Below are 26814 nucleotides of genomic sequence, written 5' to 3'. Positions count from 1 at the left end.
TTATTTCAGAGTTATAATAGTCTTTCTTATTATAATTTTTTAATTTTTCAATTCAAAACAACATCAATTCGAAAATAAATGTAAATAATTTATTTACACTTAATGTAAAAATATTAAAGCGTTTAAATTTAAAGAAAATAGACGAAGCACACAAATATTTTGTCTTTTCATTTTTGTGAAAATGGAAATTGATCGATACAAGCCAAACGAATATTTTTTTGCAATAAATAAATTGAACTAAATTCTTTTATACTAGTTTTATTTATAAAATACAAAAAAATATTATTAATTCAATTTAAAATATATGATGAAGATGAATGCCCTTATTTATTAATTTTTAGCACAGTTTTTATGCAAAATTGAAGTGTTGAAATGCCTCTGCCCAAAAAAAAAAAAAAGTGTTGATATGTCCTGTTTGTTGAATATAAAATCTGGTAGGAGATCTGCCAGAGAACAACGAGTAGGCTAATTTTTCTCCCGAAACGGAGTCGTAAGAAAATTTCCGGCGAGGCTGCACTATCACGACGAACGAGGATGAACAGCCTTCGTCGGAGTGGCAACAAGAACAGCCGGAAAGAAGGCGAAAGCATCCCGGCGATTGAGGAAGTGAAAACAAAGAGATTCGAAAGGCGATTGGTGAAGTTCCAGGAGCTACCGGAGTACTTACAAGACAGCGAGTTCATCCTTGACTATTACCGCTCCGAATGGCCCGTGAAGGAGGCCTTGTGGAGCATCTTCGCATGGCACAACGAAACCCTAAACGTTTGGACGTGAGCAATTTTAACTTTCACCTCTCTCTTCTGTCCGATTCTGATCCTTTTATTCATTAACCGTTTTCTACAAACATTTGGCGTGCGATTTCCGCAGTGTTTGATATAATCATCCAAAATTTTATTCATGGTTGGTGCAGGCATCTATTGGGATTTCTGATATTCGCAGCGATGGCAGTGATAAGCACGACGGCGCAGCTCGGGCTCGGAGATTTACTCCGGAATTTGCTAAGGTATTTACGGTTTTATAAACGCAGGAACGCGGCGTCGTTTTGATCTTTGTTTGTAGCGTTTTATGGTATAAGAGAGAATGAACTGATGTTGTGTGTGAGGTGGACCACCAGAGCACCGGCGGCGCTTGGGTTGTTGACGACGGCGAAAGTGATGAACGGCGCTAACAATGATCCATTCGTGGTAAGTTTTTATATATAAAATTTAATTTAATTTTTTATTGGTACATATAAGGGGCATAGCCCCAGAACAAGAAAACAAAAATAAAACAAGAAACTAACAGAACAACTTAACAATATAAAATTTAATTTTAATTCATTGTTTGATATGATAACAGTGATCATTAGATTTTGATTATTTATATTTTTCTCTCCTCTTTAGATTCTGATCTAATGGTCTTTTAGAATGGTAGGCAGAGAGAAAGATAGATAAATGTTTATTAAGATTTTGATTTAATAGTCTTTAAGATTTTGATCTAATAGTCTTGTACAGTGGTAGACAAAGTTAGACAGAGAGAAAGATAAATGTTAATTAAGATTTTGATCTAATAGTCTTTTAGGGCTTGTTTCGTGGACTGAATAGGATAAGAGAGTTGGATAAGGGTGAGATATGATATGGGATTGATAAGCTTGTATCATGTCCTGTGTTTTGGAAGGGAGGTAGCGTGGGGATATATTGGATATCTAATATTGGTATCCTAACCTGTTGAATTCTAACCTAGCTCCCCCCATAGGATAAGAAATCATGTATTGGATAGGATAAAATGAGACAATAGGATAAGCTAATCATAATCATATCCTCTTGACCTACCAAACAAGAGATAAAAGTAAGATATGATAAGTTATCCTATCCTATCTTCTTTATCAGGTGCTTCAAACAGGCCCTTAGAGTAATAGGCAAAGATTAGGGGTGTGCAAAATAACCAAAAAACTGAACCGAACCGCCCTTAAAATAATCGGTTTTTAAAAATCGGTTCATGAAACGAACCGGTTTTTAAACAACCAGTTCATGAATCGAACCAGTTTAAGAACCGAACCGTTTTCAAACTGAACCAAATTGATTTTTATAACTTTATTTTTTTAATTTTTTTTTTCTTTTCAAAATAGGGTTGATTCGAACCAGTTCCCAACCGAACTGAACCGTTTCCTACCGAACGGAACCACTTTCGAACCGAACCAGTTTTGAACCGAACCACTTTCGAACCGAACCATTTAAACCAATTTGGTTCGGTTTTTCAAAAAAATCAGTTTGATTCGACCCTTGCACATCGCTAGCAAAGATAGACAAAAAAAAAGTTAAAAAGTAAGTAGAATAACTTGTAATTTGTGTCTATTGACTATTACTTCTCTAAAAGGGGACGCAAACGGTTTGAGAGAGTAAGAGTGAAAGTCAATTGTAGGCCCTCTTATAGTTTGATTCCTAAACTTGAACTCCACCTTAAGATTTTAAAAAGAACAAACTTGTTCTCTAATTAGAAAAAAAATCTAAAAAAATAAATATTTGTAAACAACAGATCATGGAGAACAAATTATTAAGTCATTACGGGCTAATCCAACCGGTTAAACTGGAATCGGATCACCAACCATCTGATCCAGCTGATGGATCGATTCTTCAAGTGGCACGGTATGAAATCGGTACCAATTTTTAAGAGGATTGATTTTTAGACTATTGATGCAAAATATTGGAAAACTGCCTATGCTAGATACCGAAACCGATAACTTTACATAATTAAGTGACAATAACTTATTACTTATAATGATTTTATTATTATATTTATTACATAATCATATATATTCAGTTTAAGTGATTTAATTAATAACACAATACCTTAATTGAGTTGATATTCGAGTTTAATAACGCTAATATTATTATATAAAATTATTTTATATCTTATAATCACTTTGCAGTCTGATTGATCATTATAGCCAAAAAAAATATTTATTTTAATAATTTTGGAAACATACTTGATATGCTGCGAGAATGACACCTGAGCCAATGAAACACGAAGAGACATTAGTCCATTTAGCATCACTCCCTTTAAAAAAAATAAAAAAATAAAATAAATGACACGTAGCAACACTCAATGGAAAATTTTTTCGGTAAAGTAAGGCAACATGAGTCCCACTTATTTATTTTATCTATTTTTTTATAATTAAGGCAACATGAGTCCCACTTATTTATCTTTTTGATAAAGTAATAGATGTTATGAAATAAATTTATGGATGTTTCACCTCCCTATCTCTACATCTTCTCTATAATGAGTAGTGTAACCATTTGTATACGCAGTTACTATTCATGGTTACGGTTCATACGCGTTTTATACGAGGCTACTGTTCATGGTTACTGTTCATACGCGGGGGCTACTGTTCAGTACTGTTAATGGGTATTGAGAGCCTCCCAATCCCTAAGTATCCATGGGTTAGTCATTTCATCCATCCTCGTCCAGAGCATTCCACGACATCACCCTCGCCTTTTAGCTCTTTTCCAGATGACTCAAACAATTATCACCTATAGATACTTAAAGATAGGATGATCGTAAAACACATGGATCATTACAAATTCTGCATTCTGATACACATGATCCTTTAAAATGGGCAAGTGTAGGGCATATTTGCTTCTCTAAGAGCGGTGACAATCCTGGTAACAACATTATACTTGGCTTTCAGAAAAAAGAAAGAAACTTAGAAAGTATTCTTGGATAAAACACACTACTTTATTTCTCAATCCAACTCTGAATCAAATTATGAGTTTTACAAACAAAAACTTCCTTAAAAACTTCCTTTTGTAGAAAAGGAAGTCAGAAACAAACAAAAATACAAACATCATCACTTACATCACAAGCTATCATGATTATAGACATGATAGTGACATCCTAACTACTACTTTTGACAAAGTAGACATGATAAGGACATATCATCAACTTCTTTTGACAAAGTACATAATAATCCAAAACCTAAAGATAAAGTTTGGTCGTGGAATGGACCAGAACGGGTGAAAGTGTTTATGTGGATGACTTTGCTTGCTAAACTTTCAGTGCGCAGCAGAACCAGTAAGTGGAGTGGAGGTTCAAATGTCTGTCCCAGTTGTCCAAATCATGAGGAAACTATTATTCATGTTCTTCGTGATTGTAGACATGCTAGGAAAATTTGGCAATCTTGGTTTACAGGTTCGATACCCAATTCCTTTATGAATTCGAATTTGCAGGATTGGTTGACTTTAAATATTGATAACATGTGGTCCTCCAATAAAGTGAAGGACTGGAGGGATATTTTCTTTACTACTTGTTGGTTTTTGTGGAAGTGGAGAAATTTGGAGATCCATGAAGATCATTTTGTCATGACGAGCAATCGCAGGCTTCAATTTGGATGTTTGTCCAACAGATTCTGCAAGCCCGAATTTATCAGCGCCGTGGTGATTCCAAGGATAGCGTTTGGATAGCCCCCAAGCAAGGGTGGGTTAAGTTGAATTGTGATGGAGCTTCTTCTAGTGGCATGAAAAAAGCTAGTTGTGGTGGTATATTAAGAGATCACAATGGATCTTTTTTGGGAAGCTTCTATTGTAATTTAGGTTCCTGCAATCCTCTTGATGCAGAATTATGGGGATTACTGAAAGGTTTGGAACTGATTTGGGGTACAGGATTAAAAAGAATAGAGCTAGAATGTGATTCTAGCCAAGCCATCCAGATGTTAAAGGAGCAGCATGAAGATCCTAGGGACTCTCAAGTCACTAGCAGATTGAGATTATGGTTAAAAGCAGATTGGACTATTCATCTTGTTCATACCAAGAGAGAAAACAACAAATGTGCTCATTGGTTAGCTAAAGCTGGGCAGACTGATAATCTCCATTTCAAGATTTTTAAAGATCCTCCTCCTCAATTGATGGAACTTATAGTTGCTGATGCTAGAAATATGTCTAGCTTGTTAGTTTCTGAATTGTAATTTCTTTCTGTTTCTAGGGCTTAGCCCCTCTTTTTTACAAAAAAATAAAAAATAAAAAAGATAGCCTTTTGACTAAGCAGACCAGGCTTTTGACAAATTACACTAGCCTTTTGACAAATTAAGCAAACATGATAATGACACGACAATTACTTTTGACTTAGCATACTAAAATCCATACCATAAAGTAACTTTTAATTACAACCTCAAACTACTAAATTAGCTTTTGACTGAGATGGCTCCTGAAAATGACTTTGAAAATCACTTTGTCTACTAGTCATTGCTGCGCAGGATTGATTGGTTGGGTGTCAGATTAAGCTCTCTCTTTTCTTTTAAATTGACACTACCATAGAAAGTATGAAACCAAGGCTTAGACTCATCAACCTTTGTCTTTTCCTTCATGATCTCATTCATGACTTCTGCATTAGGATCTTGACAATCTACAAAGAAAGGATCAAGATAAGGATCAAACTCTCCAGACTTATCTGATTCATCAACTGTGTTATGAAAAGGAATCTCCATTGGGCCTTGGATGAACTTGCTTGGTTGTAAGATTATCATCAGGGAACGTAAGATATCATCAATATAGATGAGTATACTCTCTAAGATGGGATCAAATATCTTGGTCTTTTCCTTTTGAAACAATGAAAGAGCAACCTTGATACCAAAAGGAAGTACTTTCCATTAGTAATGTGCATTTGGAATGCAGAATGCCATTTTGTATCTATTAGCAGGATTGATACCAAGTTGCCAAAATCTAGATTTGAGATCAAATTTAGAAAAAATGTGGGCATCTTTGATCAGTATTGGAAGTGTCGAGACTTTTGGAATAGGAAACTTATCATCTTGCAGAAATTGATTTAGTGCCTTGTAATCAATCACCAATCTCTTTTTGCCACGAAGCTTTTCAAATCTTTTTTCAACATAGAAGGCTTGACATGCCCATTGAGATTTAGTTGATTAAATCAAACCTTGTCTTAGGAGTTCTTGGCATTCTTTTCTAGCAAGCTGGAGATATGAAAGAGTCATTCCTGGATGAGTCGCCTTCGTAGGATTGATATATCCATTCAACTTAAAGGGAAGTTGGTAAAAACTCTTCATTTTTCCATAAAGGATTAGGATGTGAAAATCCTTCATCATTATCTGCACAAAGAGGCTTAAGTTTTTTTTTGATGTAGTCAAGATTAGGTGGTGCTTCAGAAAGTGCTTACAATCTCATCGTCTCTGATAGGATTTGAAATCCTTTTTGAATTTTATGCCATGTGGGAGAATCTGAAGTCTATGAGCAGCGGAATAGATATCTATACCAATAAGAATACCTTTGTTTGGTAGTTTAGTTCAAATGATCTTGGTCCAAACAATGCATTCAGGGAAAAACGTTATCCCAATAGGATTTCGGTGATCAATTCAGTTTTGAAAATCTTTCCATCAGTTGCAACAAACTAAGCTGCTTCTTTCTTCTATATTTTTTATGGTAGAATCTTTGGATCCATCATAGGTTTCTCAGCACCAGTATCCATATAAGCAATTGATATTTGGATGGAAGAATTTGAACTTCTACACGGGGTTGTGGTATAGTATGGTTGATCTAATGAACTTCGTGTGCTGAAAAAAACTGGTCCTCTTCTGAGAGACTAGACTCACGGGAAGAGTCTTGTAGAGCGAATATTATTTGTTTAGAATATAATGATTATGCATCATCATCATCATTAAGATTCAAAGCATTGATCATCTTTACTGCTTTGTCAGATTTGTTAGGGCAATTCTTTGCATAGTAAAGAATGCCAAGAACTCTTGAGACTAGGTTTGATTGAATCAACAAAATCTCAATGGACATGCCAAGCTTTCTGTGTGGAGAAAAGATCAGAGAAACTTTGAGGCAAAAAGAGTTTGGTGATTGATTACAAGACATTTAATCATTTCTACAAAATGATAAGTTTCCTATTCCAGAAGCCTCAGCAGTTCCATTACTGATCAAATACCCACATTGTTTTTTCAAATTTGATCTCAAATCTGGATTTTGGCATCTTGGTATTGATCCTATTGCTTGATACAAGACTGCATTCTACATTATGCACAGTACCAATGAAAAGTACTTCCTTTTAGTCTCAAGGTTGCTTCTCACTGTTTCAAAAGGCAATGAGCAGGTTATTTGATCTTATCTTAGAGAGTATACTCATCTACATTGATGACATTCTGCTATTCTCTAAAGATATGAAGTCTCATAAGAGGTTGCTTGATCAATTTGACGAGATAGTTCAAAAGCATGATTCAGCTGAGAAGAAGATTCACTTAGCCCATTCTGAAATTTATTTTTTGGGCATGTTTTTCTCTAAAAGAATGTATCAACCTTACCCACACATTGCTGAAGAACTTCTCAAGTTCCCTAATGATAATCTTATATTCTGGCAAGTTCAACAATTTCTTGGAATTGTCAATTACATCCGAGATTTCATTCCTCGTGCAGCTAAGTATACTAGCCAACTTTCCAAGCTATTGAAGAAGAATCCTCCTCCTTGGAGTCCTGAACAGACCAAAGCAGTTCAAGAGCTCAAGAAGATCGCTCAAAGTCCTCCTGCTTTGAAGATACCAGGAGCATATAAAAGAATTCTCCAAACTTATGCAAGTTATCATTTTTGGGATGATGTTCTCATTGAAGAAGTTGATGGCAAAAGATACTACTGTAAATATTCTAGTGGACAATTCAAAGATTCTGAGAAGCATTATCACACAACTGTCAAAGAAGCATTGGCGGTAGAAAATGGAAACAAGAAATTTGATTTTCATCTTCGTTGTCACAGTTTTGGAGTCTAGATGAATAATTCATCCTTTCCAAAGATATTGGAATTCAAAAACAAAATGCCCCCAGATCCTCAGACTTAAAGATTGGTTTTCAAGGTATGATTTTACTTTTAAACATATCAAAGGAAATCTCAATATAGTCCCAGATTTCTTGTCTAGACCTCCCAATATTCTCCAAGCCATTTCAAAATTAAACAGTTTTCCTCTGATATTCATACACAATCCTTTACCAAGGATAGCCAAATCTCAGAAAAGTTATCCTCATGAATTAGGGCAACCTGTTTTGGTTCAAAGATTTGCCAGAGATAACTATTTATATTAGCTTCACAAAACCATGAGAGCATAAAATGTCATACCTAGAGTTTTTAATCCTGAAGTTCATTATTTAGGAATTTTAGAAATATTTTGTCAACCAGGTTTTGATATATGTGAACTATGATGCATCGACACTTCAAAAAACCTAATGTGTCGTATTCGACACTCCGACACTCCAACAGGCATGATTTGTTGGATTACGATTATCATTTTAATGAGTTTAATATAAATATTTGTGATATCTTATGCTTCTTTGCAAAAATTGATGGATATTATAAGCTTAGTTTCATTTTTTTGTTAAATTTTGAATTTTACATATAATATACACTACATAAATTAAAAATGTTATTTAATATCCAAATTTGTCCTATCGTGTCAAAATTTAACATTTTTTAGAATTAACCTGTCAGAGTGTCGTGTCGTGTCCCGTGTTAGTGTCGATGCAACATAGTATGTGAATATACTCTTTGGAGTATATGGTGCATTACAGTTCAATATTCAGTTCCTTTAGCTTTGAAGGGTACTGAATATATATTGGATTCTCACTGATCCAGAGAAGGCAGACTATTATTTGCGGACACTCTTAGAATGCTATTCTCCATTATCGTGGTGGAGAAGAGAATTGTACAATATCATTCATTCTAGAGAAATCAATGGAAAGACACATGAACAAATTGCCAAGGCAACTACTATTGTCATTGTTCATCGTCCTTACTGGCAGACACCAACTGGACTCTTACGGTGTTAGAATATAGCTTATCTATGGAACACATTTGAAGATTATCCAATAGATCGATGCTATAAGATCCAATTGTCTCAACATCTGAAAGAGATACATTGATATGTTGTTACACTTGCTAATTGAGACGACCCAAGTTCATCACAAGGCCCAATGGAGATTCCTTTTCATAACAATATTGATGAATCAAATAAGCTTGGAGAGTTTGATCCTTATCTTGATCCTTACTTTGTAGATTCTCAAGATCCTAATGCGGAAGTCATGAATGAGATCATTAAGGAAATGACAAAGGTTGATCAATCTAAGCCTTGGTATCATACTTTCTATTGTAGTGTCAATTCAAGAAAAGAGAGATCTTAATCTGTCATCAAACCAATCAGTCCTGCACAACGATGACTGGGAGACAAAGTTATTTTTAAGGAGCCATCTTAGTCAAAAAGCTATTTTAGTAGTTTGTGGTTGTAATTAAAAGTTACTGTATGGTTTGGATCTTAGTATGCTAAGTCAAATGTAATTGTCGTGTCATTATTATGTTTGCTTAATTTGTCAAAAGTCTAATGTGATTTGTCAAAAGCCTAGTCTACATAGTCAAAAGGCTATCTTTAGGTTTTGGATTATTATGTACTTGGTCAAAAGAAATTGGTGATATGTCCTTATCATGTTTATTTTGTCAACAGTAGTAGTTAGGATGTCACTATCATGTCTATAATCATGATAGCTTGGGATGTAAGCGATGATGTCTATATTTTCTTTTGTTTCCTACTTCCTTGTCTATAAAAGGAAGTTTGATGTTTGTAAAACTCAGAACTTGACTAAGAGTTGGATTGAGAATTAAACAAGTGTGTTCTTAATCATGAATATTTTCTAAGTTTCTTTATTCTTTTTTAAAGCCTAGTATAATGTTGTTACCATAATTGCCACCTCTCTTAGAGAAGCAAATATGCTTTACGTATGCCTTTTTTAAGGGATTCTGTGTATCAGAAAGCAGATTCTGTAATGATCCATGTGTCTTACGATCCTCCTATCTTTAAGTATCTATGGATAATAGTTGTTCGAGGCATCTAGAAAAGAGCTAAGAGGCGAAGGTGATGCCATGGAATGCTCTGGATGAGGAGGCTCTCCGCTATATTGGCATCAAGGCCTATTTTCTTTCTCTGTATCAAAAACTCAATACATTTTCTTTCTTTCTAGAATTCTATTCCTTTCTCTTATATTCCCTTTCAATTTTATAACATGTTATCAACACGATATAGCCTCTACGATATCAAACTAAGGTTAACAGACCTACAAACAAAGGAGCAACTTGCACAATATTATCCATTTGCACTTATATTGACAACTTCAGGTGTCATAAATATTCATATTAGTTATAGAATAATAAAATATTAATAACTAAGAAACATTTTATAAACTCATAAGCATTTCAGTAATAATCATACTAAAAACAACAAAGATTAAAATACATAATACGGAAACCAAATAGAAAGGAATGGAAGAAATTAGTTTGCTCAACAGTCAAGAGCACAAAAATTAATTTTGAATAGGTAGTTTGCTCAACAGTCAAGAGCACAAAAAATAATTTTGAATAGGTAGTAAAGTGGCGTTGCCGGTATTGTTGTTGCAATACTATGTAGAGGCATCGAAGGTAGAGAATGTTTTCTAATAGTTCTGTTTCAGTCAGCTTGACACCGCATAATTCAAGCCAAGAGACAATGTCATATAAGGCTGAATTGTAATCAAACACTGATTTTAAAATCCTGCAGCCTTAGATGCTGCCAATCATACTGAGTCGGTCCTGGCTGATATGATCATATTGATCCTTCAACCTTGTCCAGAGGACTTAAGGACCCTGCATAGACAAATACTGAGTCTGTAGGCTTTCATGCAAATGGCGGCAGATAAAGGTCAACGCATTTGCCTTATCTTTTTCATTCGATGTACCAGGTTTGGAAATCGCAGGTGCGAGGCCTTGCCCTTGAAGGTGTATCTCTATGTCCAGGCACTAGGACAAATAATTGTTACCACTCACTTTCAGGATGTAGAACTTGGGTTTTTCAATATTTGGCATAATATATTTATCTTGGAAAAGATCCTTTAATTAACAGAAGTAGGAATGGGTAGAAGAAGATGAATTAGAAATCGATAAAGAATATCAACCTTGGAGACGCAAGTTGCTCCTTTGTTTGTAGGTCTATTAACCTTAGTCTGATATCATAGAGGCTATCGTGTTGATAACGTGCTATAAAATTGATAGGGAATATAAGAGAAAGGAGTAGAACTCTAGATAGAAAGAAAATGTATTGAATTTTTTATACAGAGAACTATGTAGGAAGCTCCTAAGAAAATTCACTATCTGCATAGTGATTTACGCATATGAACAGTAACCATGAACTGTACTACACGTATGAACAATGCTAAACAGTAACCCGCGTATGAACAATAATCATGAACTGTGCTGAACAGTACCATGAACAGTACAGATCATCATTGCTGAATATTCATTGTAGTCATATTGAATGACTCTGCCTCACTAAAAAACGTAAGCCTGAAAAATCCATTGGGACAAAAACTGGACAAAAGAAAGAGTACAGATCATCATTTATAATATTTCCCTCTCAATTGAGCCATATAGCTACTGTTGGAGCTAATTCATCTTTCATCTTATGTACTCACCACATACCAATGCCATATACTAACTTTTCAAAACTTGATGTTGGCAATGATTTGGTAAAAAGATATACAAGATTATTCATGCATTGAATTTGCTTTACATCAATTTGTCGACTTTCTTGAAATTCACGAGTATGGAAAAATTTCCGCAAGATCTGCTTAGTCCTATCACCTTTGACATATCATCCCCTAACTTGTGTAATACAAGCAGCTTAGTACTGTTCAGTATTGTTCATGGTTATTTTTCATACGCGTAAATCACAATACAAATAGTGATTTTTTTCCCTATGAATAGGGGCTTCCTCTATAGTTCTCTGTATAAAAAACTCAATACATTTTCTTTCTCTCTAGAATTTTATTCATTTCTCGTGTATTCCCCATCAATTTTATAACAATAGAGTAAATATTTAATACTACTCAAGTACGAACACGTAGAACACCTCAGGAGACACTAATCAACCTAATGCGTTAAGCGGCCTAGCATCTTTCTAGGAGTCTAGGGTGACTGCCTGACCGCCGTGTCCCACCTATTATAATAAAAATTATTAGCAATTGTAGCTTTAAATGGTGAGAGGGAAACAACCTCTCCTCGTTGGAAATTAGTCTCAATCTTCCTTCAGTGATAGTGGTCTAATGCTCCCGTTTCAATGAAGAGTTAGCTTTAGGGGCTATACTCCGAGGACGAGGTGGCTGGAGGAGGTTGTGTGAGGTACCTTCAAAGTTTCTAAAAAAAAAAAAGAAATGGTGAGATTTACCCTTTAATGCAAATATTACGAAAAATTCAGAACAGTAGGAACCCAAGCAAGACTCCCCATTGAGATTCCTCTTCTGTCCTGCCCTATATTGTGAGTCCCTCTTCTCCGGCAAAAACATCGAGAGCGATCTTTCACGTGAGAGGCACTGAACAACCATTAAAAATAGTAGCTTAAGAGTATTGGGAACGATCCGTCACTTGAGAGGTAAGGAACAGACATTAAACAATAGTAGGGAAACAAGGAAGTAAAATCTAATATACATTAATTGAGAGTGAGTCTTCGTTTCTCTTCCCTTAACCTCTCTTGTAAGTGTTAATATAAATTATAAACTGAGAAAGTTCCTAAAAAGAATTTTAATAAATGCATTAGAATTAGAAATGCTAACGGTTAATCATAAAATCATTAATATTTTTTGTTTTGTCATTTTGTATGAGTAGCTCAATGATTTAGTAAGTGCTGTCATCTTCTACTTCCAGATTTTCATTTAAAATTTGAGTATATTATCTTACATTACATGTAAGCTTATACATTCTCTTGGCTAGTAGCACTTTGTTCCGATGGATTTTAGACCAAATACATGGGCTCCTATTAGAGCATCATTTCAGACTTGCTAAGAAACTCGATGCGCATTCGTAAATCGTGTAATCATGTTTTCTATATCTGTACTTTACTACCATAATAAAGGTAATGTTTGACTAGAAAAAAAGATGTAAAAAACAACCATTGTTATCGGGGTGGATTATGTGAGCCCTAAACATAACTGAAGGATTCTAGCTATTACCATTGTTATCGGGGTGGATTATGTGAGCCCCAAACATAACTGAAGAATTCTAGCTATTCTATTTTTATTTATTTTTCAGGATATGCATTTATCTGGTGTAGAAACAATTCCTCGATGGCCATGGTTCGTTTTCTTAGCTGGAGGAATGGGCTGCCTGGCATGCAGTTCTCTTTCTCATCTTCTCGCCTGCCACTCCAAAGGCTTTAACCTATTTTTCCGGCGTCTAGATTATGCTGGCATTTCTCTTATGATTGTGGGTTCCTTCTTTGCTCCAATTTACTATGCCTTTTACTGCAATCCTTACGCAAGGTTATTCTATTTGACGTCAATATCTGTGCTTGGAGTCCTCGCCATTATTACCATTCTTGCACCTTCACTGTCCACACCTCAGTTCCGACCCCTCAGGGCCTACTTATTTCTCTGCATGGGCTTTTCAGGTGTGATTCCCGCAGCTCATGCTGTTGCCCTGCATTGGGGCCAGTCACATATATTTGTTGCAGTTGGATACGAGCTTGCTATGGCCATTCTATATGCCGCAGGAGCTGGATTTTATGTTGCCAGAATACCAGAGCGATGGAAGCCTGGAGCATTTGATATTGCAGGGCACAGCCATCAAATTTTTCATGTTTTTGTTGTTCTTGGGGCACTTGCTCATAGTGTTGCTACACTAGTCATATTGGATTTCCTATTGGAATCACCGACTTGTGCATTTTAGCCAATTCACAATTTGCTGACTGTTAAAACTATTGCAAGCGAAATATTTTGGATTATACTGTCTGTTGTCCCATTGCAAGAATTGTGCAATATAATTCTAGGTAATTTACAGAGATGAGAGTGGCAGGTAAACTTACCCTTTTAATTCCTCAGCAGAATAGCAGGTAATGTCGTGTTTTAGCATTTCAGATTTTATTCTGACAACTTATTTATTCGAATCTTGAGATTAGAAAGGGAATCTCCAATAAGCTACTAAGAATAGATTGGTAATAAGGGCTTTGGGCAGAAAGTCGCAAGTTAAAATGAATCACAAATTTAAATGTTAAGAGTTAAGACTCGGGATTCTGGGCCCCCTCACATTATTATTCTGCATCCTCTTTTCACCCCTCATCATCGTCTCTGTCTCTCTTTCGCAATCTTTATCTTGTACATGTACGAAAGCTACCGGAACGCACAAACAACTGGTCAGAGGGATGTCGGCTTCGACTCTTGTGTGATTTGGCTAGCACCGTCAAGCAACAACCATTGAGACCGGGTCATTCTGAGATGGAACGAAAAAAATTGAATTTAATGAATTCCATTTATACTACTTTAGGACAATTAAAAAATTACAAAAATAAAACCATTCGTTTCAACAAGAAAGGACGATTAATCAAGTACGGACAACGGGTTTTACAACAAACTTTACGGGGAGCTCGATGAAACCAAAAAAAAATAACGGATTAGTCCTTCAATTATACTAGACATGAATTTTTTCTGTCCTCATAATGAGTTGTTCAATTTATACAGATTATGAATAATTCTCATCAGGAGTTTGGTAATTAAACAACTTGGGTGGTTGTTACTTTTACTTGCCTCGGAGAAGAAAGACAATGTAACAAAAGGTGTCCTAAGTTACTAGTACATGCCTCTAAAGCACGCACACGAGAATTTTTTGAAAAATTACGTGTCGGACACGGACATGTTTCGACACGCGTTCGACACGCAGTCAACTTTTTAAGACACGTTGACTATTTCGACACGCGACTTTAACCGAGTCTGACACGTAGTCAACATTTTTTGACACTGGGACACGTTTTGAATTTTTTATAAAAAAATTATTAAAATTATAATTTAAAATAATGTAAAAAATGTTTAATAAAAATTAAAAACAGAATAGAACCCTATCTCTTTCTCCACGTTGACGCGTTGCAAACTGGCCTCCTCCTTCCTCGGTCGGCTGCTGCAACTGGCCTCCTTCTTCCTCAGTCGGCTGCTGCTTGGCTGTTCTTCTTCATCGTCCTTTTGCTTCCAAGTTGCTAAGTGAGTCAGTGATATAATGTCTCTTTCACTCATCCCTCTCTCTCTGTGATGTATGTTACCTTGGTCTCGTTTTACTGTTCCTCTTTTTTTTTCATTTCTTTTATTTTACCTTTCGTTAGCTTAGTTTCTAAAAGTAATCGAATGGATTGCTTTATGTTATGTCCTGAATAATTTTTCTACTTTAATTTTTATATTAACAAATTGACCCCCTGTTGAGTGATTCCTTCTTTCTTCACCTTGTCTATCAAGTTGGGTGCATTTTTCCACGTTGAATGCAGGAGCTATTTGATATTTTTATTGTTTTTTTTTTATATTTATATTATAGAAAATGAATATTTAATTAATTATAGGACTTGTTATGGACTATTATATGTATTAAATATAAATTATAATATATATATTAAAAATATTATTTAATATTAAAACATGTCCTGACGTGTCAGAATATGACAATTTTTGAAATTTACGTGTCGGAATGTAATGTCATGTCCCGTGTCGGTGTCCGTGCATCGTAGTTACATGCAACTATCAACCCCCCTTTTTTTTTTACTCTGATAGAATATTTAATTAGATGGACTTCTTGCTGAGAAATCCTCATTTTCTGGTGGCTTATTCGAGGACAGTGATAACAGACCACTACCTATTTTTCAAGAAAAGTGTAGCATTCTATGGATTATCTTTCATTACTACAGTCTACAGTTATTCGCGTGTTTGGAAAACTGAGTAATCCAACAAAGAACAATCACGACCGGAGGAAATTATTAAACTGCTGTCGAATGTAGTTTATAAGTCCATGTTTCCACCTTACAAATATTGTTGGACAGAGTAAACCAAGGAGCGTTTAAAGGAATAATCAGTTAACAATTTACGACATATAATCATTCACATCCAAATTCACAATTGTGTACATGTCCCAGTTGAAAAGTTCATGAATTTGAGTCGTTGGGCAGAGAAAAAATGAGAAAGATGCAAAAGGGAACCACTAGAAAAGCTGCAAGCTTTAGCAATTCCTCACTCTGCGGGGTTATCACTCCAATCCTTGACCAGTCTCCACTGTACCTGAAAGAACGTTTGAAGCATTCCTATGAATCAGAAATAGAATTAACAAAACTTAACTGATAAACTCCACGAGAAAGAAAATAAAGCATGCTGACCCGGCATCAATGAACCCCAATCCAAACACTCCAATGGCAGTGCGAGCAAGAATTGATTTTGAAACCCTCAGTGTGAAAGAGCGTTGCCGTTGGGACTTGCCCTTCTCTTGAAACTCCTTCTTTTTGGCCAATGTTGTTCCAAACCTCATGCCATTTTTCCTCACAGGAAGAGAAGAAGTGAGCCAGAAAACGCTACAGGTCCTTCCTGTGACTCCCATTTCCTCTTATCCACTTGCCATTGACCATCCCACAAAAACACACAAAAACATGAAGGGCAACCTCGTAATTTGGTTTAAGGTAATTAAGAGTAATGTTCAGGGGTATTTCAGTCACAAAAAACAAGTTCCCACCTTTTCCTTCTTTTGATCCTTGCAAGGTGCAATTGTCGCTGAAAAACCCTGTAAACCCTGGCAATGGCAGTGACGGCAAATTCAGAACACCCCAAAATCCATAGGTTCCCACAATACAAATACGTCGATGCCGTTCGATGGCTTCCACTGGTATCCGCATTCGATCGATTCGCGGTTCTCGCTTTATTCGACTTCGATTCGGATGCTTCTTCCATTGAAATCCACTCTTTCAAACCAAACCCAATTTCCTTAGAACCCCAATCTTCGTGGGTTTCGCCTTTACGCGTTTCCTCTCTCAAGGCCTCGCAGTTCCTTCAGAAAACCATCATCGTTGCCTCAACTCACTCGGGCTCCCTCCACTTCCTCTTCTCCGATTCCGCAAATGCGTCGCTTGAATCGGAGGTTTCGGTGCCCGAGGGTGCGTTGCACTCTGTGTCCGCGTCTTGCGTTGATCTAATGGATGGTGGAATGGAGTGTGTGACAGTTGGCGAAGATGGGAAGGTGAACTTGGTCAGTGTTGGGAATTCCAACTTGAATTATCGTCGGGTTTTTGATAGCAGTGGGTTGGTGTCGTACACTGCGGCGAAGTGGGCGTCGCCGATGGAATTTGCCACTGGCGGATATGGATTCAGTCTTCAATGGTGGGACCAGAGAAAACCGGGAGGACCAGTTTCTCAGTTTAAGGGTAATTGGTAAGTAAAATGCTCGGTGGGTAACAATTTAAAGAGTGTTGAAGAGATTAGAGTTATGTGAACTTAAAATTCGATTTTGCACGTTTTTTTTTTTAGTTATTGATATATCTCTACTAATTTGAAAATATGTGTTGCATTTCTTGAAATATATAACATTTTCTAATGCTTACAATAGATGTTTATTACGTGAATACGATGCAGGGATCAAAAATTGAGTGCTGGGATTGTGCACTCTATTGACATTCATCCATCAAGAAAGCACACTTGCCTGGTAAGATGGCTATGCCACATCATCGTTTCTTGTCATATTCAGATGTTTTTTTACATAAGATGAACAGTACATGCGGCTTTGTGAATGTTCTTATGAGAGCTGGGAGCAGCATTGATTTTAGATTTTAGTTTTACCCCATTACTGGTTGATACTGTAGCTTTACTGTCGCTTCTGCACATGTAATTGATGCTCGCGGTTGCTTCTTTTACATTTAGGGGACGTTTGGTAGAAGTTTTTTTTTTTTAGATTCCTATTACCCATGTTTGATAAAACTGTAGTAGTGGTAAAATTGTTCCTTCATGATTGAAAGGTTATGGGTTCGAATCCAGGAAACAGCCTCTTTGCAATTATGCAAAGGTAAGGCTGCGTACAAGGATTTCCTCCACCCCACACTCGCTAGTCGGGTTTAACGGGGAGTGGTTTTTTTTTTATTACCCATGTTTGGTATAAGATTTCTGAGAATTTTTCCGGGAATCTAATTTTCCTGAGATTTTGATTTGTGAACCATTGGTATGCCAAAATGCCATCCAAGAAGTGATGGGAAAAGTTTTCAAATATTTTCGGACCAAAATACCTTGTACTTTCCAACAAAAAAGCTCCCTCCCTCTCTCTTCCTCTCCGATCTCAATACCCTGTGTTTTCCAGTTCAGTGTATCCCTAATGTGCCCCTTTTCCACATCCAGAATCTGCAAGCCGAAGAAGTTGTTGGCACCGGCGGCGGCCATCGACGGCTAGATAGCGAGGAGGGAATCCACGGCGGTGAAGTGGGGGAGAATCATGGATTTGCGGCAGAGGGACCAATCGACGTGGAGGGAGTGGTTTGGGCGACGTGGAGGGAGCCGTAAGGGGTGGCGGCGACATCAAAGGGGGAGTCTCGTTCGTTCAAGGGTAAGACGACTAATTTTTGGAGGTTGAAGGGTTCCAATTGGGATGGGCTAGAAAGGGAATTGATGAGACGGCTTTCCATGCCGTAGAATTGGGATTCCAAGGTTAGGCCTTGGAGATCGAAGGCTTTGGCTTTTGAGGGAAGGTTACCGGTTCTGAGGAGAGAGAACAGTTCTGGGTCTCTGTCGATGAAAACTGTGTAGAGTGGAAATGCTTCGGCGATAATGGATTGTGATGGGTAAGGTTAATTTTGTAAAATTACCTCATATTCTCAGTAATATTTGACAATTAACCAAACATAGAATCAGTAATCTTGAGCCAATATTCCCGGTAATATTTTGGTCTACCAAACAGGTTTTTGGTAACATTCTCGGAAAATTCACTTTCTCACCATAGTCCGGGGAATCATGATTCCCGGGCACGAAAATATTTATCCTCTGTCAAACGCCCCCTTAGTAGTAGACTATTAGTTAAATATATACAGCTCCTCTAGCTGTGCAATAACCTGCTAAAGTTGAAAATATGAGTGTGACATTATGTCATGACAATTAAAAAAAGGTACGTCTATAATATAAATGTGCTTTATCTTGTCATTTATCAAAATTTAAGGCCAGTTTAATGACCTTATGAGAGCTATTAGCTGTTATTCGCTTCTGCAATAACAAATGCATTACATCAGTACCAGATAAACCGTTCTTAATTTCTTGTATTAGATTTTATTCAAATGATGATTTGGAGATGCTCAGTGCTATAACTTGTATGCTTCTGATGTTTCTGGAACTATAATATATTATCAGGCCGGAGGCTCCTTAGGTACTGTTTTTGCCTGGGATCTTAGGTGGCAACAACAACCGATTATACTCTCAGGAGCGGGAGCAGGGGCTGGGGCTGGCAACCCTGTAGTCCAATCAATATGTAAAAGTGAGGTTTGGGAGGTTCAGTATGATCGTTGCATAAAATCAAACACCTCATCTACCCGAATCTTGCCTTCCATGGTCTGCTCGGAGGATGGAATTCTCGCTGTGATTGAACAAGGTATGTATATGTTCATTCCAATTTGCAACATGTTAAAAATGCCATTTCATCAGGAATAAGATTTTATACATTGTTTCATCTACTTATGGAACAATTTTTTTTTAAATGAACTATAAAGTGGGATTGATTTGGTGTACCTGTGATGTTGTATTGTTAAATTGCATAGGTGAGGAATCTATTGAGCTGCTGGCAGAACCTTGTGCCATCAATAGCTTTGATATTGATCGACATAATCCGTTGGTGAGTGGAGACAGCTAAAATTGTTTGTATTATGTGGGAATATGATTTGATGGGGTTTTTTTGGTAGCTCTTCTTTTTTTATCTAACTGTCAGAAACTTTTATTTATTAAAAATAAACAGAATGAAAATATGAGAAAGAGAAAAATGGGAAAAAGATTGAAGTTGGAAAGTTCCTTTATGATGATTTATAATTGATTGTCATGCAGGATGTGATATGTAGTTTGGAGTGGGAAGCAGTAGCCATATTGACAAGATAATAACATTCAAGAGTTCTACTCTCTGGTGGCTTAAAGTTCAGAAAGGGATGCATTTTGTAGCTGATGGAAGAAGTGAAGCTTTTTACGTACTATTAATGCTTATGTATGCCGCAATGTTCTATTCCTTTTGTAAAGCCATTTCTATGCAAATGGATTTTGGGATTGTACAATATGCAGCATTAGCAGCATGTGTGAAAGAGACTTCAAGGGGCACATTGGTTCAATGCTATACCTCTTTTATCTATCAAGTACTTCACTCCTATGCCGATTTAACCTGATTACGTAAAGCAACGTAGTTGATATTGCAGTGGTATCGATAGTCCCATCTGTTGTATAGAAGCCAAGAAAATATTTTGAAATTTTGGAAGAACAAAACTAATTTTATGCAAATATTCATTTCTGGACATGTCCGACCAAGTCTGTTACTATCTTTATAAATAATTAGAGTAAGGTTACTCCGGTTTTTTATTTTTTATTTTATTTTATTTTAATTCAATATGATATTTTTATTTTGAGACAAAGAAATGAGAATAGGTATAAAAATGTTAGATCTTGTTAAGGAAATGGGTTAGAGTTAGAGATATGGAATCTTATTGGCTTGCACTACAGTGAAGGCCTAAAGGGTATGCCAATATTGGGCAGACATGTTTTGCATTGTTAATAAGGTTGAATAATTTTAAATTTTGGGAGTGGTTTTATCCAGTGTTAATAAAACCGGACCGACCTGGCCGGGTTGATTTGAGAATCGGTAAACCGGTTATATAATCAGTCCGGTTGAAGCAACGGACCGATCATGTATTAGAATCGGTGCGACCCGGCCGGTTAACCACCCGGCCTGGTCCAAAAAAAAATTATAATGGACATATTTGAATATTATTTTTGCTTATTGACTTACATAAATTATAGACCTACAAACTAATATTATTTTAATTATGCACTGTGCAGAAAATTTTGATTTGATTTATGTTAGAGATGTCGTTTTCTGAACTTAAAATCTCATATCATGATCATTATATTTTTGTTTGATCCTTTATTGGATAATAATATGTGATTTATTATTTTTTATAGTAAAATATTTGAAATTTTTATCATTTTTTTTAGATATTTGTGTATGTTTAATATTTTTTATTATAAATTATAAAATTACATATAATTACCGGGTCATGTGGTTGAACCAGTGACCCAATAACCCAGTACCTCGACCGGATCAATGACCGGGCAAGTAGAGGTGTAAATGGACTAGGCCGGCCTACGACCTAGCCTAAATTAGGCCAGACTTGACCTATTATAAGTAGTAAAATAGAATAGGCTGACTTTTAAAAAAAACCTATTTAGAAAACAGGTCATAGGCTTTTTTGTATCGACGCCTATAAGCCTACAGGTCGGCATGTATCATATTATTTATTTAAAATATAATAAATAAAATTATTATTTAATAATTTTGAATAATAAACTAATATTATTTTAGTTATTCATTTAATTGTTGAATGTTTAATAGGCTTAAACAGGCTAACAGCCCTAGGCCAAGGCTTTTTTTTAAATATAGATCAGGCCAGACTTGTAATTTGAAGCCTACACAGGCTAATAGGGCAGACCATACCCAATGTTTTTTTACACAGGCTTTATAATGACCCTCACATTTAATTATGGATTTAATATTGAAGAATAATTAGAAGTAAAAGAAATAAAGTCTCTTTTGGTGAAAAATGAGTTAAAATATCAGTTAAGGGGTAAAAATACAGGTAAATAAAGTTACCCATAAAGTGAAAGTAAAGATAGAAACATGACTAGAAAAATATTCTAGCCTATTGGGTGAAGTTTGGTAATGAATGGAGGTGTGTAGATAGATAAACGTATACCCGCTGATAAAGTGAATTGACTTAAGTGACTAAAAGTCACTATTCACCTTCTTAAATTCGCTGCTTGCACGGGCGACAAAGATGAAGAGACTGAGGAAAGAAAATGAAAATGGAGGTTTTGAATAAAAATCTTCCAAAATTCATAACTTGAGCTAGAGACCTCTAAATCACTCCGTTCCAAAATTAAATTTGTGAGAAATTTTGAGAAGAATCCATTGGTACCAGTATTTCTGGGTGAGGTTCACTGTAGAGAGAGATCTTCTCCCCCAAAGATTTCGAATTTTATGGAAAAGATGGATTTTGATAGAGCTTGAGGCCATGGGAGCTTAGAAACTCACTTCTCATTTGTTCTAGAGTGCATTGTGGTAAGAAATTTCCTTCCTTTTCATGTTTTTATGAAGATTGAATTTAGGTTTTCATTTTAAAAATTTGGTTTGATTGAGCATGTTAGAGCTTGATTCAGGTTTAGCTCATGTTGAGAAACGTGTTTAGATGAGAATTTTAACGGTGAAAATGTATTTGGAAAATTAAAGATACCTTATTTTTGAATAGTGTCATATACGTGAATAGTGACGTATACATGAATAGTACTGAAGAGATGAACAATACCGTATATATGAATTAATGAATCTTGGATTAGAGGTGTGTGATAAGCTTGAATTTGAAGAACTAAAGCAATGAAATCATGAAGTTGACATGATTTTCTTTATGTGCCTCTTAGCCATTTTCAAAGGAAGTATGTGCTATGAGTTACTGTTTTACAAAGCGAGCATACTTTTATGCGTGAAATAATAATCTAAGGTGTATGGACCTTCGCTTTGGTGAAATAAAAAAGAAAATAAGGTAGCTCCTTTGTATGGCCTTAAATTGAGTTTTGGCCATTTTCAAAGGAGGTATATGTTCGGAGATATTGTTTCGCAAAGTGAGAACACTTATATGCGTAAAATAATTTATATAGGTGGCTAAGCTTGGGCTTAGGCACTAGACAAAGAGAAATCTTATAGCTCTTTTGTAACGGGCATTCTGCCTTAAATTGGGAAAAATAGACTTTTAGGTGCTAAGAGGAGTAATAAGTGTTCTAAGGGCCTTTTGGGACTATCCTAAGACTAAGTGAATATGAGTAATTTTATGGGGATTTGTTGAACAAAGAACCACCCACTCATGACTTAATATGATTAAGTAAAAAGAAAATAAACAATAAAGTGTGTGTCTTGTATATTTACATGGCATTATATCATTTTATTGAGTTTTGTGTTGAATTCCTTCTCTAGGTGTGCCTAGGGACTGTGAACGTTTGGATTCTCGTGGAGCAAGAAAAGTAGCTTATTCTTCAAGTAAGCAAATTGTAAAGCTCCAAGAGGTAAGCTCTATGTTTATGGGGTTCGCTCCTACCTTGTGTTTCGCCATAGTGTACGGACTGTGGTCAGGTTGTATGATATGTATGAGATATATGATATAGATGCATTCATATAGAGCTATATGATGATGTGATATGATAGGTTTTGCTGTGTTTACTTTGATATGTTTCGATATGATTTCTGTAATGATCTTTGGATATTGATTTGTTTATGCACTGATGTCCGCTTGGGGTCCTCCCTTGGGAACATGTGCACTGATTTCCACTTGGGGTCTTCCCTTGGGATTGATTGTGTACACCTCTGTTATGTGATGATCTTTGGCCATTGATCCTATGTGCACTAATGTCTACTTGGGGTCATTCCTCGGGACTGATAGTGTACATCTCTGATATGTTTTTGGTTCTGCTTGGGGTCCTCCCTTGGGAACATGTACGTTGATTTCTGCTTGGAGTCATACCTTGGGAATGACTACGTACATCTCTGATATGATATGCTTTGTTCTGATGTGATTACTGTGATGATTTTTGTATATGATATTTGTTACGTGCGTTGATTTCCGCTTGGGGTCATCCCTTGGGAATGACTGCGTACGTCTCTGATAAGATTTGTGTATATGCTTTGTTTAGTTATGATATTTGATTATATGATATGTTATACGAGATATGTTCGGTATAGTATGATATATGATGTTTTGTATATGATGTATCTTACTGTCATGCAGGAAGTGAGCCCAGGGTATGGAGAGTTCTCTATAAACCTGGAGCTTACTAGAGATTCGTCTCTAACCCCGTTTGGAGATATGATTTCAGGAACACAATTAATTGAAGAGCCCTCATGGGACAAGGACACTACCTGTGGCTAGAGGTACTAGTATGAGGATATGGAGTTCTGGGTAGCCGGAGGCTACTTTTTATTATAGATGTTATTTTTGAAGAACATGTACTGTTGTATAGTGTTCTATTCATTTAGTGATCATGATGTCTGATCCTTTATTTTGTATATGGCCTGTATATGTTTTGCACATGTCTTTCAGTTGGATGCATGTACATTTGAGTATTCAGACATGTTGATATGATGATGTAGTATTCAGTTTATGTTTATGTGTTGGATTGCGTGCTGTTAGACATAGTGGCACGGAGCCAAGTTATGCATGCGCCCATGGATGGGTATATGATCCTATATGGATATCTGGTATGTCTGAAAGTATATACTGTATAAATTGTCTATCAGGGTACTTTGAGAGTGGGATTTGCAAATCCTCAGTTGTCCGATTTACAGAGGTTACTTTGTTCGAATTTTGTCTCCGTCAAATAAGAATTAAATTAGAAGAAGTATGTAATGTGATATGTCATGTGAAAAAGGATTAAAGAAAAAGAAACAGTTAGCTCGTATTTTCGTAAGTTAAGTCTTCCACTATTTCTGTTTGTATCGTATGTATGTTAATTGAACCGGCTCGAGACATGAATGTTATAGGCTTGGCCTATTTAAGCTAAAGCCTAGCTTAGCCCAGTCAATTTACACCCCTACGGACAGGTTTTAACAACATTGGTTTTAACAAAGATCTCGGTATACAATATGATGTCACTTGTCAGCCATAGATATTGTTTGTAAATATTTTTATTTTTATATTTTATGTCCCCAATCAATTCATATAATATTTAAAATTTATGTTACACCGACACAGGATACGACACATTAATTCTAAAAAAGTTAGATTTCGATATATTAGGACATATTTTGATATTAAATAATATTTTTAATATATATAATATAATTTACATTTAATAGACATAGTAATCCATAAATAAATAATATAATTAATCAAAATAATTTAAAGCCGAGATAGTTTTTATTTTACATTTTTGGAGACAGGTTTCTATTTTATATTATTCTTATATTAGCAATATTATATATTAACTGTTACCAACGTTCCCATGCAAAGCCGTCTAATTGTCTATTAAGATTTTGCATAAAAATTAATAGGAGAGATTATAGTTATTACCTCTCTTTTTTATTACCTTTTATTATTAAATCTTAACTGTTGATTTTCGTCAATCTAATGGTTATAACTTATTGGATCATAATTATTAAATAATTATTAATTTTCAATAAATTATAACCATTTCATTGACGGAATTCAACGATTAAGATTCGATAGTACGAGATAGTAAAAAAAAAAAGTATTAAGCACAGCGTCTCACAAATTAAAAATGTCATTACTTATTGATATTTATTTTTTTATTTAATGTGAATACTCAAAATCAAAATAAAACTTAATATATATTGCACTTTCACTTTACTCTCTTTAATTTCTATCTGCTTAGCTTCTGTTTCATGCTGTTGGTTCCACCTGGCCCATTTCCCCAAAAAAACACTAACATCAAATGAGAAAGAAAAAGAAAAGAAAATTCTAGAGAGAATAGAGGGATCAGCTTCACTCTTCATCTCTAAGCTCTTATTTACATATGTGCCTTGAGTACATAGTGATTCTAATATCAACAAGCAACAGTTCTCGTCGTTGAAGGGATCCGACGGATAGAGTTTGAATGTGAATCTTATTTAGGTTCTCTTTGCTCTGTTTTTTCCGACCGATTCTCTGCTCTCTTTTTTTTTTTTTTAATTTTATGTTTTATTTTAAAATTATTTTTATTTTATAAAAATTTCCAAAATTTAATATTTTTGCCACTGGATCGTGTCAGACACGATCAAAATTGCTAGTCGAAATAATTAATATATCTCAAAAAATTGACAACGTGTATATGTGTCTATGCATTATTATAATTTAAAATTATATAAAAAATTTCATTAGGAAAATAAAAATTATCAATTCAATACATTAATAATTTTGAATCCCCAAGTTGCAAATCCATAACTATTTGAACCATAAATCTATATATTCAGATTATTTTCAATGTTCCAAAGCTAACTTCCATATGTTCTACTAACTTTAAGCTAATAATTAGTATGTGACAGCCCGTTGGGGTTTTTATTGATGGATTACTACTAAGAAGACCAACAACAGTCGCTAATTGTTGCTGAGACTGTGATTAACACGGGAGTCTGATGCAGCATCGAAGCCCAATGTTACACATGCAGCAGCTCAAGCTTCTTCACACGCAGTTTCTCTTATTTAGTCACATGCTGATGCTACTAATCAAAATACTGATGATAACCACTTTATGTTATCATATAGTTCAGGAGTTAGTTGAGTTGTTAGATTAGCTTTTCTGTTAATTCCTTTTCTGATTCGTTCAAGATTAGAGTATGTACTAGCTCGTCTATATATTTGTGAGCTTCTTTGTAACTATTCATTATTCACGATGATATTCAAAGTTTATCCTCAAACATGAGAGTTTTTGGTTTCTGATAATGATGTATAAGAAGATTCAGTTAAGATTTAGGATACTTTTAATAAAATCTGTACATTCCTAATTAAGAACAGTTCAACTGCAAATACGTTCGCATTTCCTAGAGAGTTAACATACCGTGACAGCTGTAGGAGAAAGTCTAGGCTTATGAACTGTGGGTTTATTAGGTTGGAAATACTCCATCTTTTAAATCACAACACTCTTCATGATGTGTGCACGGTGGCGGATCCACCATTTTTTCAAGTGGGGGCAAAAAATCAAATATTTCTTTCTTTTTCACATTAAAATAAGATAAAAGTATTTCAGCCGGAGTTATGGCAGAAATACTTTG

The 26814-nt window shown here is 35.5% G+C and overlaps 3 protein-coding genes across 5 annotated transcripts; 2 read left to right on the top strand and 1 right to left on the bottom strand.

Moving 5' to 3' along the window:
• The first annotated feature begins 418 nt into the window (after window positions 1-418).
• On the top strand, window positions 419-13879 carry LOC133293001 (heptahelical transmembrane protein 2-like). 2 transcript variants are annotated; one of them, XM_061491513.1, is made up of 4 exons: window positions 419-770; window positions 911-1003; window positions 1115-1184; window positions 13078-13879. In XM_061491513.1, the coding sequence occupies exons 1-4, from the start codon at window positions 535-537 to the stop codon at window positions 13711-13713; spliced, it is 1035 nt and encodes a 344-aa protein (XP_061347497.1). In that variant the 5' UTR covers window positions 419-534; the 3' UTR covers window positions 13714-13879. The 2 variants fall into 2 exon arrangements, with proteins under 2 accessions (XP_061347497.1, XP_061347496.1); XM_061491512.1 differs by having other exon boundaries at window positions 1103-1184.
• A 1908-nt stretch (window positions 13880-15787) lies between these two features.
• On the bottom strand, window positions 15788-16392 carry LOC133293053 (uncharacterized). The gene is made up of 2 exons (XM_061491572.1): window positions 16169-16392; window positions 15788-16073 (listed from the first exon to the last, which is right to left on the bottom strand). Exons 1-2 carry the CDS (start codon window positions 16384-16386, stop codon window positions 15941-15943), a joined length of 351 nt encoding a protein of 116 aa, XP_061347556.1. The 5' UTR covers window positions 16387-16392; the 3' UTR covers window positions 15788-15940.
• Window positions 16393-16558: 166 nt separating this feature from the next.
• LOC133293008 (nuclear pore complex protein NUP43) lies at window positions 16559-20232 on the top strand. Of its 2 annotated transcripts, XM_061491519.1 has the most exons (5): window positions 16559-17210; window positions 17412-17481; window positions 19164-19401; window positions 19568-19641; window positions 19848-20232. In XM_061491519.1, the coding sequence occupies exons 1-5, from the start codon at window positions 16582-16584 to the stop codon at window positions 19896-19898; spliced, it is 1062 nt and encodes a 353-aa protein (XP_061347503.1). In that variant the 5' UTR covers window positions 16559-16581; the 3' UTR covers window positions 19899-20232. The 2 variants fall into 2 exon arrangements, 1 of the variants encoding a protein (XP_061347503.1); XR_009749003.1 differs by lacking the exons at window positions 19568-19641; window positions 19848-20232 and adding an exon at window positions 18165-18604 and having other exon boundaries at window positions 19164-19300.
• The last annotated feature ends 6582 nt before the right edge of the window (window positions 20233-26814 follow it).

The sequence above is a fragment of the Gastrolobium bilobum genome, unplaced genomic scaffold (assembly GCF_033153095.1).
Source record: "Gastrolobium bilobum isolate Gb01-03AN ecotype WA unplaced genomic scaffold, APGP_CSIRO_Gbil_v1 utg3588, whole genome shotgun sequence".
In the NCBI taxonomy this organism is placed as follows: domain Eukaryota; kingdom Viridiplantae; phylum Streptophyta; class Magnoliopsida; order Fabales; family Fabaceae; genus Gastrolobium; species Gastrolobium bilobum.
This window is presented reverse-complemented; position numbering and strand designations above follow the sequence as displayed.

Coding starts and splice junctions, on each gene's coding strand:
- LOC133293008 (XM_061491519.1), top strand. CDS start 16,582: ATGGCAGTGACGGCAAATTCAGAACACCCCAAAATCCATAGGTTCCCA. Junction 17,211..17,411: donor TCTCAGTTTAAGGGTAATTG/GTAAGTAAAATG, acceptor AATACGATGCAG/GGATCAAAAATTGAGTGCTG. Junction 17,482..19,163: donor CAAGAAAGCACACTTGCCTG/GTAAGATGGCTA, acceptor ATATATTATCAG/GCCGGAGGCTCCTTAGGTAC.
- LOC133293053 (XM_061491572.1), bottom strand. CDS start 16,386: ATGGGAGTCACAGGAAGGACCTGTAGCGTTTTCTGGCTCACTTCTTCT. Junction 16,074..16,168: donor TTGGGGTTCATTGATGCCGG/GTCAGCATGCTT, acceptor ACGTTCTTTCAG/GTACAGTGGAGACTGGTCAA.
- LOC133293001 (XM_061491512.1), top strand. CDS start 535: ATGAACAGCCTTCGTCGGAGTGGCAACAAGAACAGCCGGAAAGAAGGC. Junction 771..910: donor GAAACCCTAAACGTTTGGAC/GTGAGCAATTTT, acceptor TGGTTGGTGCAG/GCATCTATTGGGATTTCTGA. Junction 1,004..1,102: donor TTACTCCGGAATTTGCTAAG/GTATTTACGGTT, acceptor GTTGTGTGTGAG/GTGGACCACCAGAGCACCGG.